The sequence below is a fragment of the Numida meleagris genome, chromosome 3 (genome assembly GCF_002078875.1).
Source record: "Numida meleagris isolate 19003 breed g44 Domestic line chromosome 3, NumMel1.0, whole genome shotgun sequence".
Classification (NCBI taxonomy): Eukaryota; Metazoa; Chordata; class Aves; order Galliformes; family Numididae; genus Numida; species Numida meleagris.
The window spans coordinates 85,694,580-85,713,005 of NC_034411.1; the positions used below are offsets into that span (position 1 = coordinate 85,694,580).

General features: G+C 37.6%; 1 protein-coding gene across 1 annotated transcript in view; it reads left to right on the forward strand.

The window, feature by feature from the left end:
• The window catches only part of LOC110396400 (protein eyes shut homolog), a 32,966-nt gene extending 15,120 nt beyond the window's left edge, over positions 1–17,846 (forward strand). The window contains exons 4-6 of the mRNA XM_021392016.1: positions 3,370–3,520; positions 17,497–17,590; positions 17,722–17,846. Of these exons, the coding sequence (XP_021247691.1) occupies positions 3,370–3,520; positions 17,497–17,590; positions 17,722–17,846 (370 nt within the window). The remainder of the gene's footprint in view (positions 1–3,369; positions 3,521–17,496; positions 17,591–17,721) is intronic.

Sequence of the window (18,426 nt, forward strand, 5' to 3'; positions counted from 1 at the left end):
TTGTTTCTAGAACAAGAGCTTTACATTTCTTGACAGGAAAAAAAGACAGATTAAAAAAGCTTTACAGTATTTTTTGTGGGCATCCCCTTTCCCTCCTCCTCTTCCTCCATTTTTTATATTACCTTTTTACTATTTTATGATAATTCGAAGCATGTAATTTAATCTTCACTGACAAATATTAGCAAGTAAAGACATTATGTAAAAGAATTTGGATTTCATGCAGCTATTGTGATGTTTAGGAACCTTTATCCCAACAGTCATCAAATGATTATCTGACCTTTCCATCCTTCCAACCTGAGAGGCATCGGGCAATGGATTTAATACTGTTCAGACAGAACTTATCTTCAGCTTATAAGTAATATGCCTGTGTTTAATCATTACATTTACGTAAATACAATTGAGAAATCTGTGAACTGTTACCGCTAGGTTGGACTGAGGCACAATTACTGGTAGCTTACCAAGCAAAAGTGCTTGATTGTTGCTGTGTGCATTTCCGTATTTGTAATTATGCAAAAAGCTCTATCTTCTTACCTGACCTTTAAAGCACCCAACGTGCTGATTGTAGAAAAAGTATTTTAAAAGCTTGATGGAAATTTTGCGGAGTGCATATGCGACCCAGTGATTGTATCATCAGCAAATGCTCAACAATAATGGTTTTAGGTTGTTATTCTAATTTGGCCAGACCTTGCTAGATTCAATCAAGCACAATCAAAGGTGCATGGCTGACATTCTAACAAGCTTAGGGCTAGGCAGCTCACACACTAATGAATTGCATTAACTTGTTTTCTGACATAAAGTGCTGGAAATTAATTTCAAAGTATGTTTATATCTGCATACAAAAATACCTCTGCAAATCCATCATATAAGCTTTTAAGAAGAGCTAACAAATATCTCTAAAGCTACTGTGAAAATAACTATGTTTGTAAATAGAGTGCTTGTGCAACAGAAATACAGACATGGTCATGTAACCAATTACAGTGTTAGCATCCCAAAATATGTGGAGGAAAAATAGTAACTAAAAAAAAAAAAAGCTGTGTGATCAGCTTTCTTTTGTTCAACATACCTGTAAATGAGCGAAAAAAATAAAATGAAATAACCTCTTCCTGCAGTTCCCCTCCTAACCCTCTCCCATTACAATCCTGAATTAGGGTGCATTAAAATATCTGATTTAAAATATTTCAGAGAAATTATTATACTATTATTATCTCTTTATTGATAAATATTATGCCCCAGAAGAAATTGTAGTTATTTAAAACTCACTGATTTTTTCTTTAGAACTCTCACCAAAGCTTTCTGCTGCAGAATGAATATATTCAAGATGTCACACTGGGTTTAAGCCATGGGAAAAACAGCTTGATCGTTGCAGACAGAGCTACTGAGAACGCATGTATGAAATTACATGCATTTATCAGCAGACTTCCTTTGTAAGCAAGTAATGAAAACTGTGTGCCTTAAAACATTCTGTATTTGCTTATCTACAAAACATGTCAGGAAAACATTCCTTTCCTTGATTGCAGTTCTGGCTACAATTTCTTCATTTTCATCATGTAGGTTAGCGATTAATTAGCATGTTTCATAAAACTTTCTAAAAACTGACGAGAATTTTTTTTATTTCACCATTGAGTCCTTAGGTTTATTTTTAGACCATGGAATTAAAAGCTCTTTTTATTCCTCTTACTTTTATTTCATCAACAAAGCAAACTTCATACTTCTCATCTGAAGTTATTTACCATAAGATAAGAAGGACTATTTTGTTTGCCTGCGAAAACATTTACAGTCCTTTCTGTTAAAAGGCTAATACCACATTTGCATTTTTCTCTGAAAGTCTCATAAAAATAGAATTGTGCAGAAAATAAACAGAGAATTGCCTACAAATTTTGCTAATGTGAAGTCTCCACCCTCTTAAGAGAAGAAGAAAGGAAACCTTACCAAATGGTATATGGGAAAGCCTTTGTATATCATCTGAGAGAAGATAAAGAAGAAACTTCTCACAATGCTTTTTGCCTAAGTTTCAGAAACTGCTCTGGCATTATCGAAGATAAACTGAATTTACGCTTTATCTGTACGATCCTTGCTAAATGCCACACTCGTGCTTTCAGAGTTTTGGCTGGTAAACACTGTTTTTACAGAGGTTATTTTTTTGTGGCACCTGTACTACAAAGGCACTTGAATTATTTTTACAAATACATCTGATTAAGCTCTGATTCTTTAACACAGAGCTTCACCAGAGCTCTCCTGTTTCATGTTTCTGAGAGGAGAGGCTGAAAGAAATTCCTACTTTGGAGGCTCTTGTTTTGTCATCAGTTTTAGGAATTATGCTTTTGAAAATAAGTATTACAGATTATGGTAGGTCTGCTCTCTGTAAAATGCAGTTTATTTTAAATTGTTTTTCTGGATTATCTTTTTTTGTATGGTGAAAGAGAGGATATCTACAATATTTTAGGTCAGTAGGTGTCTTTGTCAAATTGAAAAATCTTATTGATACTGTCAAGCATTGTTTAACCTTTTTTATTCAGCCACTGTGTATTTTGACTTTTTTTTAGCAATTACACTCCTTAGATTTACTATATGCTTTCATTTTAATGGAAGTTCAAACTCCAAAGACACACCAGCTTACAGCTTGTTAAACAGCTTATTTTATGTTTATAGTCTTTAATACCAAAGAAGCTATTTGATTTTCTTTCCTCGTTGATTTTAGTAACAGCCTATTGGCATTTAACCCCAGCAGGCAGGCAGCTCAGCACCACATTGCCACCCACTCACTCTCCCCAGCTGAGATGGGGCAGAAAATTGGAAAAGTACAAGAATTTGTGGGCTGACATAAAGACAACTTGCTAGGAAAAGCAAAAGCTGTGTACACAAGCAAAGCAGAACAAGGAATTAATTCTCTGCTTATCCATTAGCAGGCAGGTGCTCAGCCACTCCCAGGAAAGCAGGGCTCAGCATGTGTATTGGTTTCTTGGGAAGATAAATGCCATCATTATAAATGTACTTCCCTCCCTCCTTCTTTCCCCCGGCTTTTTTGCTGAGTATGATGCCATATGTATGGGACATCCCTTTGGCCAGTCTGGATCAGCTGTCCTGGTGCTGTCCCATCGTGTCTCCTTGGGCACCCCTAGCTCCCCGCTGGCAGGGCAGCACAAAAAGCTGAAAAGTCCTTGGATCTTTGTAAGCAGTGCTCTGTAACAGTTAAAAGCTGTGTGTTATCACAACTGTTTTCATCAAAAATCCCAAATATGGCATCATATAAGCCTCCATGAAGGTAATTATCTCAGCCTAAACCGTGAGACAGCCTAATTAATTTGTCAGATCGACAGTAATGCAAACTATATATAGTGGTAAAATGTCCCTGTTTCTAAATTTGTGCAGGCAAAGCATGGTACCATGTGAAGCAGAAATGTTGATCCTGGAGATATCTGCAAAGACAAGATCGCCTAGCAATTTCTCGTCCAGTTCATATGGGCTTGAAACTGGGTCCATGTTTGTTGGTGGTTTGCCTTATTATTCTGCAATAAAACAGGTATTTTTAATCATTATTTATTTTAAGATGTTTGATGTTTCAACAATGGCATGTGAATACAATATAAATGAAGAGATATAAATTACACAAAAAATAAGAATTGCTTACACTCTTTTGAGGATTACATCTCAGGTATGCCTAGAATTTTGCTGGTGTCTGGATCTTCAGGAAGTGAACTGAACAGAAACGGCATTATGACTCAAGGTGCAATCCTATTTGCCTTGAGTAGACAGAGTTAGGGAACAAATATGGGCAAATTTAAAGGTACTTGTTAGCTGCATTTTATGTGGAAAGTCTAACAGCACTGAATTTCCTAACCAAAGAAAACCTCTGCTTTTGTCCTGTACCTGCACAGAAAGGTGTGTCTAAAAGCGAACAGAGTGTTAACTTCTGGAACAGCATTCAAGACTAAGAACAGTGCAGGAACTTGAGATTATGGGGCCATGTTTGTAATATGGGTTGGATGTATGTGAGCGTGAGATGTAATATGCAGTGAAACTAGAACAGAGTTGTGGAAAAAGTAGCTGTGAAAATGGTGATGAGAGTACATAAAGAAACATACTGAGGACTGGAGAGAAGTGGATTACTACTGAATTATTGTTACAGAGGAATTTGATGTAGGGTAGTCATAATAATGGACATCAGTGAGTGACTCCTAATCTGGGCAGGATGACCGTAGACTTGAATTTTGGTTCTGTGGTACTCATATTCTTCAAACTCACACAAACCAAGACCCCAGCCCCTGTAATTCAGTTGAGATTGGAACAAAACACCCACTCTAGTGCCTGGCAGCATAGCTCCTGTACAGAGCAGTTCCCAGATGGCTCAGCCATCTACGTCTTGTCAGGTGTCTCAATATGGAGTATGCTTCCATACCCAAGGGACCACTGTGCTAAGTATTTATTTATTTTGTTAATTAAGTTGTTGGCATAAGGTGACAGTGGCCTTTCTAGTCATAGAGCCCCAAGACATACCCTGACTTTCCCATTATATAAAGCAAGTCAGCATTGGTACCTGGATTATTTCACCTTCTAGTTTTATCTCCCAGCTGTATTACAAGAATTTAAAGTTGTTCACCATTTCTTAACAAAGTTTATCTGTGAGTCTTTATTTGTTTTCTGCAGAGATGAGAATACACTAAACAGTGCTGGATCAGCATAGTCTAGGTCTCATTTATCTGAGCAGGATCATGTAGAGCTGGACGTATGTAGTCAAGATTTCATTTTTCTGAACCATACTTGGGGTAGGCTTCACCTTGTGACAATTGTTTTTAACCGTTTTTTTTCTGTTCTGTTCTTTGGTAAAAGTAGGTTGTCTTGTAATGAGGTGAATACAGTAATTTCAAGCAGACATGGTTTTCATGCTGTTTTTGTAATGCATCATTTCTAGATTGCTATTGCCTTGTAGTAAATTACATAGTTACCAATGAAGTGACAATATTGTTGAAATCTAACTTAAATGTTCTTGTGAGTAGATGCTTTTAGGGTTGTAAAATACTCATCCAAAAGTATACTTCTAAACACCATATACTGGCATTGAGAGAACACCTCAAATAGCATTTGCAATTGTGTAACATTTTTCCTTAATTCACACATTCATACTCAACTAACCATTTGTATGGAATATTTTATCATATTAGTAGTACATAAAATTAACTTACTATAGGTATGCACCTTCAATAAATATTCTAAACAAAAAATTTTGGCTAAGATAAATATTTTGAGGGATTTCCCAAAGAATCATAGAATCATAGAATTAGCTAGGTTAGAAAAGACCTACAAGATCAACCAGTCCAACCATCCACCTACCACCAATAACCCCACTAAACCATGTCTCTCAACACAACGTCCAAACATTTCTTGAACACATCCAGGGACGGTGGCTCAACCACCTCCCTGGGCACCCCGTTCCAGCGCCTGACCACTCTTTCAGAAAAGTTGTATTTCCTGATGCCCAGCCTAAATCTGCCCTGGCGCATCTTGAGGCCATTCCCCCTCGTCCTGCCACTAGTTAGAACAGGCCAAACCCCAGCTCACTACAACCTCCCTTCAGGTAGTTATAGAGAGCAGTAAGGTCCCCCCTGAGCCTCCTCTTCTCCACACTGAACAATCCCAGCTCCCTCAGCTGCTCCTCATAAGGCCTGTGCTCCAGACCCCTCACCAGCTTCGTCGCCCTCCTCAGAACACGCTCCAGGGCCTCAATGTCTTTCTTGTAGTGAGGGGCCCAAAACTGGACACAGTACTTGAGGTGCAGCCTGACCAGTGCTGAGTACAGAGGGGCAATTACTTCCCTACTCCTGGCATCACTATTTCTGATACAAGCCAGGATGCCATTGGCCTTCTTGGCCACCTGGGCACACTGCTGGCTCGTGCTCAGCCGAGCGTCGACACCCCCTGGTCTGTTTCCTCTACACAGTCTTCCAGCCACTCTGCCCCAAGCCTGTAGCATTGTCTGGGGTTGTTGTGGCACTTGGTCTTGTTGAACCTCAGAAGAAGATGACAATTATGACAAAAAATGACAACGAAAACTTAGAGAATTTCAGTCTCTGGAAGGTATTTAGAAGAGGGTTATATTTAATATTGTGTGCGTGAGAAGGAAGTTTGAGACAGTAAATAGCTCCTCACCAGCCAATTTCAATAAAAAATCCAGAACAAGAACTTTACCGTATGCACGTTGTAATAGCAATAAAATACAGTGATTTACAGATAATTTACTGCTAAAACATGTTGCTTGGGTGTGTCTCAGATTCATATCAAGATGAGCTTCCTTTCTTTAAGTATATGACAGTTCAGTAGATTATTCTACTATTAATGCAAGATTAATAGGTGAAATGTCTATATTAATAGGTGAGATGTCTATATTTTTTTATATAGAAGAGGTTATAGCAGCATTGTGCGACGTGTAAGTGCACAAACTGTTGATACTTTACCTCAATTAGTACTTGAAAAGTATTTATTCATACACATTTCCCAAAGGTAAAAATGCATCTTAGACTCTCAGTTGCCTATCTGGTTCTGCATGAAGCTTTTTTTGCAGTTCACTGCTTGTTGTTTCTGATTGCGTATGCAATTTATTTTCCTTTATTTTCCTTTTTCCTTTGTGATTTCTGTGTTCATTTTTATCTTTTCTTAGTGTTTCATTTTTCCTGTTTACTTTTTTGTAGCTTTGGTTAAGTTTGTTTTTTTCTTGGCTTTCTCATCAAGGTGTGTTGGCTATAGGTCACATGCAGTCTATAAAGTCTATATACTTGTAGTTTGTGTCAGACGATGGAGAACAGTCTGCCCAAATTCTCTCTATTTTGACTATTCATTCCCGGCAATAGAAGACCACTCCAGGAAGTTTCTTTCTCATCAGCTTTTACACAGGCAGTTTCTATTGTAAAACCTCATTCCCAAAACAGAAAAGGTCTGGTTTTGACCTTGATCCTGCAGTTCGCTTCAAGGGAGGTTTCTGCTCCAGCTGTGACTCAGCTCTGCCTGGCAAATGTTCTTGCTGCTCTTTGAGTCAAGTCTCATAATGACCCTTGCGATATCTGTGGTATCTGCCTAATCATACATTGTCTTGTTTTAGATTAACTCTGTCTCTCACTGGAGTAGTTCACTCTACTGTTGGCTCTCTACTATCCAATATTGTCTAAGTTGTAGAGAACAGTAACTTCAGACCCTACACTGTTTTAGCTGATGCCAGTTCTCGTCTAACAGGAACTTCTGTCTCCAATTGCTGGAACGGTTGACACCAAATTTGTCCGTATTACTGGAATAGGCCCACACTATGTTACTGAATTCCATGTAAGACTTCTCTTACTTTCTTTAAGACACAAGTTTCGTATAATCTCTGCAGCTTTCAGGGTAAAATATTGTGTCCTCTGAGAATTTCCTGTATTATGATTTCCTAACTACCTCTTGGGTGTCTGTATGGGAACTGTTGAGTGACGACCTGAACCACTGATTGAGCACCTGGAGGAAAGACCCAGTCAGCCCTGGGAGCACAGGTGAAGGCAATTCACCTGTGTGACCGGAAGGGGTGGAGCCTGGCTGCACCTCTCTTAGGCCTCATTTAAGGGCTGACTGCCCCTGAAGAAGGATCTCTTTCTGGAGATCCTTCCTTGGGGGAGCTTTTCCCTGTGAACCCAGAGTCTTCTGATACAGGTGAGTAGTCTGCTTCCCTTCCTTTGTAGCACCTTTCTGTCATGCTGGTCATTCCACCTCTTTTTGTAATACCTTTTCCATTGTGTTGATTTTTCTGATTGCTACAGGTGTCTCTGCACTTTTTCTTTTTTTTTTTTTCTTTGATATGTTTATTGTTTTGTATTGCTTGAAGTCAGAGTGCCTCTGCATATAAGGTAAGGTGCAAAAATTACTTTATGCCTTTCAGTCTCAACAAGTTGAAGCTTTCATTTCCAAAAATGAGGGGAAATTCCTTTCCTTACCTTGACTATTTTCCTTTTTGCCCTTACGTACCACCGAGGGGATTCCCTTTCATTCTTTAAGAGTGAATTTGCTGGAAAGTTTAGTTAGGAAATACAAGGTTTTTCAAGAATTATTGAGAAGCTACTGTTTCTCTGTATATTCTTGCAGAAGTTGTGAGACTAAGTGGTATTCTGCCTAGGATACACCATTTTGAATGGAAATACTAGTAAACAAAGTGATAATATTTCTAGGCTAGAAGTCTGGATTAGCACCAACTATGCATGTTTCCACTGCTCAGGGTAATAAAATACTTTGCATGCTATCAGTAGAAGTTTGAATTTGGTTTCTAACTACGCACAACTGATTTTCCTGGCTGTTGCCGTGGCTTGGGAATGCAGAGATTATAACAGTGCAGAGAACGGATATATTACTCTCAAGGCAGCAGTATGTTTTAAAAGAACGTTTGTGACATCCAGGAAAGAAATGCTATAACACTCAATAGATTTTTATTTTATTTTATTTTTTCTTACTAATCAGAAGCTCTCAGTCCTCCCACATCACCAACAGCCTTGTAGTCATTGCTGATGTGAGGAAAGACTGCCAGCAGCAGAGCCAGACAGAGTTATGGAGCACTTAAGTAAACTGGATGTGGAAAGTACCATGGGTCCAGATATCATGTGTACAAGCTTGTGCCACTGGCTTGTGCAAGGCTACTCTCTATCATCTCTAAAAGAACCATAGCAATCAGAGGAGGTCCCTGATCGCTGGAAAAAAACCAGATGTGGAACTGGCTGTGTGGGGCATGGGCAGCCCTCGCCTTGCCTCACATAGGAGCACCCAGGCATCTGCACTTGAAACACAGGCATAGTTCTCTGACTGTATATTCCCCTTGTGGCTTAACCCAGCAGGTGGCTGGGTACCACACAGTTGTTAGCTCACTCTCTCTGCCTTCCCAGTGGGATGGGGGAGAGAATTGAGGGGAAAAATAAGTGTAGAACTCATGGGTTGAGGTAAAACTATTTACTAAGATAGAGAAAAGGATAATAGTTATGATAAATATATGTATATATGAATGTATATAACAAATCATTCACAAGGAATTGCTTACCACCTCCTGACTGATGCCTAGTTATCCTCTGAGCAGTAGAAGAGAGTCATATGAACTCCTATGTCCTTCAAAACTCCTTCCACATTATGTTATATGGTATGGAACGTCTCTTTGGCTGGTTTAAGTTAGCTGTCCTAATCCCATTCCCTCCCCGCTCCTTGGGCCCTTCACTGCAAATGGCCTTGGCTCTGTACAGTGCTGCTCAGCAGCAGCTATAAATATTGCAGTGTTATCAGCATTGTTTTCTCGTAGAACCAAAAATGTAACATCATACCAGCCACTCTGAAGAAAACAATTCCATTGTTCTTCCCAAGAACAAGCGTATTAAAAAAAAAAAATAACATTGGCTCACTGAGAATCGAAGGTTGGTGGTCTGAAGATATGGATGAAAAACTAGGTAACAGGTATATGCATTGGAACATCTTGGATGAACTCATTCAAGTTCACACACTGCAAACCATTTTGCACACAGGAATACATTGTTTTTTTTATTCTCTGTAAACTCTCCTTTGTACAGTCTAGTGGGTTCATATGAGAGAGGGTAGTAAAATGGACCTGATCAGAAGAAAAGCTAAACAGCGATGTTACAAATCGCTAGCTGGCATAAATCTTGGCCTGCAGTCTCTATGCAACAAAAATAATCCTCCAGTTCTCTGACAGTTTTCTTTATTACTTATTTTTAAATGATATCCCATTTCTCAGTTAAGAAATATGAAAGGTGTATTTCAAACTTGTCATGTACAACAAATAGGTAAACAGTTAAATCAGCTAAACAGTAAATAGCTTCATCCCTGTTTTTGAAAGCTGCTTATAATCTTTGTTTTGTAATACATAAAAATCAATAATGGGGAAATATAAACCAATTTGCACACACACACACAGGAGGTATTTAAAATCAGATTTTTTTAAAAAATGTATTTTTGAACTCCCAAGATATGTTTCAGAATAATTAATTTCATGCTAGTTTTAGTATCATTAGTTGTTTACAGTAGCTTGCTCTTCTGCAGAGAAGATTGGTACACTTGACAGGAATTTACAGATTGTTTTCAAATACCTCCAGCAATAGTTGATTGCAGTAATGGTGTTATTTCTGCTGCTATAATTGCTCCAGTAATTTGTATTTCTAGACTTAATAGTACTTTAGTATTGGGAATGAGAAATGTCATTATGTGTTCGTATTCCTTTTCAACATAAACAAATCTCCATAATTAAACTTTGCAAGTATTCAAACAGGGAAGTTTCAGAAGAAAGGGAAGCTTCTGTACCAGGAGAATAATTTTCTAAATAAAATTAGGATAAGAGATTAAGCACAAAGTATGCACAAATGCATTACAAGCACTGGTATCTCCATATTTTACCATTTGGGAAATGGAACAGATAATTGATATGCTCAGGATCGTAGTGTTTTGGTTTTGTAACTAAGGTGAAACAGAGATGATTCTACATGCAAATTCTCTTGATTAGACTAGTGGTGCATACCTGGGTGTCTGTGAGGGGTGGGGAGAGCACACATTGTAAAGACATAGGAGGAAAGCATACAGTTTCACATGTACATGTGATAGTGTGATATCACAGTTATATTTTGGTATAAAACTACCCACCTAGTCTCAGAATATTCCCGGGTATTACTATATGTAGGTATAAATAATTAAAACATTTTACTAAATGTCTGCTAGGATGTGTAACATTTTTCTCTTTTCTGTTCTAGTTAGTTTACTCATCCACTGAATTCAGTGTCATTCAGTGAAGACAGAGACATTGTAAAGCAGGTGTTAGAAAACACAGTATCAGGCCCGAAGTGATCTGGAGTGATCTGAAGACAGTTTGTTGTATATTACAGCTGCTGTGCTTCCACAACTGAAACAACAGCAAACCCTCTGTAACTGCCTAGTTACATATAGTTTATGACCCATTTCCCTTGCCAGAGTATTGCAAAGCAGTGGGAGAACTTAGTACAATCTGTGCATGCTAGTCAGGTTTGATTATCTGGCATTCGCCTTATCTGATAAAGCTACAGAATGGAGCTCTGACATTAACCATCACTGAATGGTTTATAATAATATTATATGATGTTTTAGTAACCTGCTATGGTAGTCCTTGGTTGTGAGTGAAGTAAAGACACTGTTAATGGTTTTGACCCAGTTAATGCCTGCTGGGCTGCAGCATTCAGCCCGGTGTTGAGAAAATTCCTGGAGAAGCCAGCAAAAACGGGCATCCATCTTCCATATGATTACCAGCACACGCTGAACTATTACCTTATGCAGCTCTGTGGTACAAACAAGTGACTAGTTTGAAATATTGCAGGGACCGGTTCCTGAATCTCCACAGACTTCTTATTGGTCTACAGCGCATCTGAAACTTTCTTGCTTAATAATTAAGATGATTTATAAAAACATGTTATTTTGACACACTGATGGCCAGTCAGATTGCCAGATTTGTTCATACCTTTCCCTCTATTTAAAAATGACCCTTTCAGTTTATTTTTATTTTTTTATCAGTGAATATAATGACACCTGTGCACTGGTTACAGTGATTTGGGTTTGTTGGTTTTGGTTTTTCTTCTTTCTTAGATCAGAAATCTGTTTGGCAATTGTTCGAATGTTATTGCATATTTGATATAATTGAAAGCACCATCTGCCCCATGAGTTTAATCTGTAGCTCAGAATTCGCTGTGTGAGAGCTAGTAGACAGGCATTAATCTTCACTCAAGGTATAGTGGAATCTAAGTGCACAGCTTTGTAGTGATTCTGCACTTGTATTTCACTGCACCTTGAGTTTGAAGTTCTGCCATGATACAGAAAATGAGAGCAAACATCATCAACCCCTCTACAACATCTTGGGGTTTCAGTGGTACACCACTGAAACCATGAGCTGCTACTCTTATCAATTTCAGTCTGTGTGTTTATCTGAAAAAAAGATATTAAATACTTGTCCTTGTAATAATACTACACCCTTTTGATTTCCTGTACTCAACATTATATTTCTTCTAAAAGAGCTCTGTTGTCATGTTAGCAATTACAGTATTCCAAAAGGCTTTTTTTCAGTGTATTTGCTGGCTGAAAATGCATGCTGCAACCTAAAGATTGTCTAATTTCTCCTTGTATCCTGACATGACAGCCTTAGATCCTGATGATCCTTTTTAATTCTAAAGGCCTGCTTAAGGTATGCTGTGGATCTATCTTTGCACCACCCAAATGCTTATGCTAATTAAAAGCTTCTGCTTTTTTTACATATTTATATGCTTGTATATAAATACACAGGGAGAGACTAAATAGATCTTTGTCGCATTGTAAAATATTCATCTTTTACATGTCTTTCATTGTTTTATTGACTGCTGTCAGTTCACCTCTGCTCGTCTTTAGGTTGAGAAGACATGGTCTGCCTGCTGTATTCTCATGCAGTCACTTATTTCCCTGAAAATCAGTAGTTCTGTCTCTCCAACAAAGAGATGATTCTGCAGTCCTTTGCAGGAATCTGCTGTTTTGACTGTTCTGGTTTGTTACGATCAGCAAACTTGTTCACCTCAATACTTGCTACATTCACAAACAATTTGTTTAGCAGCACTGGATTTGGTGGTATTTGTGACAACTGGACAGTGTGAAAGCTGATCGATTTTTAATTTTGTTTCCTTTCTTTTAGCCTGATTATTAGTCCAAAAGACCTTTTTATATTTCTCATGACTATTAATTTTCTTTAAAAACTTTTGGTGGGGAACCATGTCATAATATTTTTGGAAATCAAATTAGCGATGTTGATCCAATGACCTTCTTATATGTGACCAAGGATGTGTTCAAGGCATTGTAATGACTGAAAAGCATAACTTCCTTTTACAGAATTATACCTATTCTTTATGCCATTTTATTCCAAGATTTTGCTACTTACATTCTTTATTATGACTTTTAGGAAGTTGCCCCCAGGGGAATATAGATTTGATGGCTCTTAGTTTCAATCTTTTTGTCCTTTCACTGCTCTTTTTAACTTACTGGTATTGTATTCGCAGCCTTCCTGCATTTTGATACTAAATTCCATCATTTAAGTGAGTAGTTACATTTCACCTTTAAACAATTCCAGGCTTCCTATTTTTAGCACTGTTTAAAGTTTTGATGTGTATTTTTTTCTGCCTAACATGAGTTGTATTTTAGCATCTTTCTGAAAAGATGTAGTTTTTGATTTAATTTGCAAGGCTTTCTACCATCCACTGTTTGGCATAAAAGATATCCTCTCGTAGTCCTTTTAATTATCCTATTTTATCACTCAAGCTCCATGTTTTAAAACTAATGCTTTATTTACTTACTGACAAGAGTGTATAGATTTATCTGAACTCTGTGCATGTGTTTTGCTCTAACCTGCAAGCATTTTACTCATGTGCTGTTTCTTTTATTTTTATCCTAGCTAACATCTCTGTTGCAGTTAAACTACTTTTTGGTGGGTTTTTCAAGTTTGTTTTGCACCCAGATAGTCGGTACTGAAATGTTGGTGGGTTTTTTTGGTGTATTTTGATGGTTATGTACTGTAGTAGATCCTATGTAATCCAGGCTAATTGCAAAATCAAGAATTATTTCTCTTGTGTTATTCTCTAGTGCTTCCAAGAAACTATTATTTACAGCATCTAAAAACGTACTCCCTGCATCATATCTTGTCATGATTTCTAATCAGAGTGCTTGGGAGTAATTGAAGTCTGCTGTTATTACTGTGTTTTCTGCCTTAGCGTTTCTAAACTCTTTCAGTATTTAACAAGTGTTATCATCTGGGTTAGCTGCTATATAATATAGCTCTAGTTCTGTATTTTTATTTCTGCGTGTAATTTCTGTGCAAAGGGATCTATGCTACTGACCTGTATATATTTTCTTGACTGCTTTATTTATACTGCCTTGGTTCTGATGCAGCCTACTCTTTACATGGTTTTTACTCTTGCATCATGATGTCCCAGTGTTTTATTTTCCTACCATCAAGATAGTTATCGTATTCTTGTTGTGTGAGTACGTCTCTTTAGGTATTTTCAAAAGACAAATAATTGCCCCTGGAAAAAGAAATAATAGCTTAGTAGTTGGATGGTGGATGGATTGTATTGAAGAGCAAATAAATTGTTCATATTATGTTTTTTTGTACCATATTTACTTATCCAAATGACACTACTGAGTTATCTTGAATGTGAATTTTTGATTTTTTCCTAAAAAAAGATTTTCCAAGTAAGAAGAGAAATGTAATGGAATTATATTAAGACTGACTTCCCAATCTAATTTGTTATTCTGTAATTATGGCTATTATGTAGTGATAATATACTGTCTTGCTTGATCCCGTTGATTCAAAAATGAATGTATGGGATTTGAGATTTTTCTTCCAGTTCTGGATGCATGCAGTGCTTCCCTGTTGGGATTCTTTGTTACGAGTATGCCAGTAGCACCTGGCATCTAAAGATGTGATATTTTTAGGTCTTCAAGGCTAAGTAATACAGAGTATGATATCATCAGGGAAAATATAAACTTAAGTCTGTATTAACTGTTTGTATTCTTCCTTTCAAGTCAGTTTGTGTTCCAAGTGTCTGCAGATAATGATCTTGGACATTGCAGCATCTGAGATATTAGCTTAAGGAAAGTAGTTTTAACCTATGTGCAGAGAGCATTGTGGTAAATAGAGCCACATTGTATTGATGCTTGTGGTTTCTGTTGTTGCTTTTTTAAATTAGATTAATTTAATCAGTATGCATATAGTTGATTCTTGTTTAAATTCTTTTTCCTTATATATGAATATTCATATATAACTCCACCACCTCCCTGGGCAACCAGGGGAGGTGGTAGAGTCACCTGGAGGCATTCAAGGAACATTTTGATGTTGTGTTGAGGGACGTGGTTTAGTGGGGTTATATTGGTGGTAGGTAGATGGTTGGACTGGATGATCTTGTAGGTCTTTTCCAACCTTGCTGATTCTATGATACTCATGCACATTTTTTCAAATGAATTATTATTCTTTTATTTACTTGAAACAAGTGCAAATTCTTGTTGAAGGTCAGTATTAGTATTGTTACATTCAAAAAGCCAAAAAATAATCCCAACGAGAGATGGCAGACATTTTGAATTCTGCCAGTTTTACTAAAATCTGAACTTCAGCTGTATTGACCATAATATGTAATAAATCTTTCTGTTATGTCTAACTAATTCTAAATTTATAGCATTGAGATTGCAGAGTGGAAGACATAAAGACTCCTCAATTCTTTTTTGACCAGTTGCTAGTATGGTTTCTGGATGCTTCTCAATAACAACAAATTCAAAAATTCATGTTAGGTTGCAGGTTGCATTTTGTGTTTTATTAGGGAGATAGCTGAGGTAATTATTTTTGATGTTTATAATACTAGGCTTTTTGTTGACTGTGAACTTGTATATTAGAAACAGTCATATTTTTTCTGCCTTTTCTTTGTCTATATTCTGTAATGCTTCTGCAGCTTTTTTCCTTCTTTGAAGTTGTTTTAACGAAGTTAGAATTCCATACGTATCTATATATATGTGTGTATTGGACATTTGATCGTGTAAGAGTAATATTAGGAGGCCTGCTCCGTAGGTAGCCTCCTGTTTTACTATGTTGGCCCATGATGTCAGAGGCAGGTGTTGGTGGTATGGAAGCAGAGTTTGAATCTTCCCACCAATATCCCGTTATGTTTTGTTGATGTATGACAGATGGCAGCTAAGGGGCAGTTTGACACAATAACATCTGACATGGAAGTGTGTATGAAGCCGAAGTGTGGAATTGAATTCCCTTATGCAGAAAAAATTATGTCCATTGACATTCAGTGATACTTACTGAATGTTTATGGAGAACAGTGAATGTGAGCACAGTGAGATGGTAGGTGGTGTGTGTCTGCAGTGGCGACAACAGTGTGAAAGACAAGGCACATTCCAGTCAGCCATGCACATTTTTGAGTGTAGTATGCAAGCTCTTACTCATTCCTGGAAAAAAATGCATAGCTAATCATAGATTCATTTGAGTTGGAAGGGACTTCTAAAGGTTATCTTGTCCAACTCCCCTGCAGTGAACAGGGACATCTAAAGCTAGATCAGGTTGCTCAAAGCCCCATCCAGCCTGACCTTGAATGTCTCTGGGCATGGGACATCTGCCCCCTGCTCTGGGCAAGCTGTTCCAGTGCTTCACTGCCACTATTATTAAAAAAAAAAAAAACACCTTTTTCTTATATCCAGTCTAAATCTCCTATCTTAATTTGAAAACGTTTCCCCTTGTCCTATCACCACAGACCCCCCTGAAGAGTCTGTCCCCTTCTTTCTTATAGCCCCCTTTAGGTATTTAAAGGCCACTATCAGGTCTCCCCAGAGCGTTCTCTTCTCCAGGCTGATCAGCCCCAGCTCTCTCAGCCTGTCCTCCAAAGAGAGACGTTCCATCCCTTGGATCATCTTTGTGACCTTCCTCTGAATGTGCTCTGACATGTCTCTGTTCTGTACTGAGGATTTCACATCTGGATGCAGTACTTCAGGTGAGGCCTCACCAGTGCAGAGCAGAGGGGCAAGATCACCTCCCTTGACCTGCTGGTCATGCATCTTTTGATGCAGCCCAGGATAGGGTTGGCTTTCTGGGCTGTGAGGGTATTTTGCTGGCTCATGTCCAGAATGCCATCCACCAGTATCCCCAGGTCATATTTGACAGGGCTGTGCTCAATCCTTACATCCCCCAGCTTGTAATGACAGTGGGGGTTGCCATGACCTTACACCTGGATTTGTTGAATCTGATGAGGTTCTCCTGGGCTCACCACTCAAACTTGATTAGGTCTGTCTAGATAGTCTGTCTCTTATGGTGCTGAATCTGTTGAAAAACAGTGTTTTGTAGCTGAGATCTGTTCTATCAAATAGTGTTATTGTGCTCTTTGTAGCTATCTTTGTTTCCATGGAAATAAAACAGGAAGCATTATTTTCAGGGGAACCTACATAGTGACAATATGATCTATTGATACTAATATTAATGTAATATGAGTAAATGATATCAATATTATACTGTTACTAAAAATTTCCATGAAGTCCACTAAAAATAGACATAGCAAAATTCAAACCAGAAACCAAAAATACCACCAACCCTTAATTGTGTTAAGCACCAGAAATTATTACTGGTAAGGAATTGAGATCTTATCTCAGTGATCTTTGCATCATATTAAAGGAGACACTTAAGGTTGTATCTAAATTGATAAATTTTCTCATGGCTGTGATTTCTAGACATAAGTGCAAAAATCTCATTAATACCAACAGTTCTACTGTTTAAAAAAAAAAAAGAAAAAACCAAATCATTAGCATTCCACGTGTATAATGTATACAGTAAAACAGTGTAAAACTGAGTACTACAAGCAAGATTAAAAATGCAACTAAATGTCATTAGATAATAGCAGATGCCAAATTAATTGTCTTTATTACAAAGCTACTAAACACACATACTAGTGATACTTTGGTTACACTGTATTCTTGCAGAACAGAAGTCAAGGAACTTTAAGAACTATGCAACCTCAGGCCATCTGCGGAGAAGGCCTTGATTCAGCCATCTTGAATCAGAATATGGAAAACAGTGAGTTTGCACTCCAGGAATGTGGGCAGAATCAGGACACTGAGCCAAATAGATTACTCCTGTTTTATACTTACAGGAGAGTCTTGATGTGCAAGGGTTTAGCTAAGATCTCTGGAAGCTCTTTTATGCAGGAAAAATAGAACTATGCCTCTCCGTGCATGGGGAAATCAAACTGCTGAAGCCTCTGTATCTGAAATTAAAGGAGTATGGCAAGAAAAGCAGAAGAAACTTGGAGTCTCCTGCTGAACCTGAATGATGATGATTGCCACCATCTCTCTGCAATCCCCTCATAATTTGACTTTATGGAAGTATTTTTCTCAAATGATTTTTAATTGTTTCATACTTATAGTGCCTGAACACTGATTTGTATGTTCTAACTGCTCAAAGCTAACCAGATTGTGTTCTCAGTAAATTAAAAGATTGATAAAAAGGCTGCACTAAAACTTCCTGTCTTGTTCTCTGGAGATCAATTTGAAAAAGCAATGTAGGGAAGGGACTGTAAACAAACTCTGTATTTGGGAAATTTAATAAGATATTTGAATTCAGATTTCTGTTTAGTAAGGAAGAAACTTTTTTTTTCCCCAGTAATATTTACTACAGGGAGAAATAATGGTTCAGGGAATTAATTTAAATAAAAGATAAGAGGAAAATAGTATGGTACTATTTGATTTGTAAAGGCAGCCGATAGGCACACAGATAAATTGATATAACACTTAAAAAATCACAAAGAAATACAGAATATGTACTTTATTATGTATACCAGAAGCTTTTTCTGTTGCAGTGCTTGTGGAGTACCTGTTCAAGCTGCTTTTCTCTTCTGAGTCAACATGTAAAAC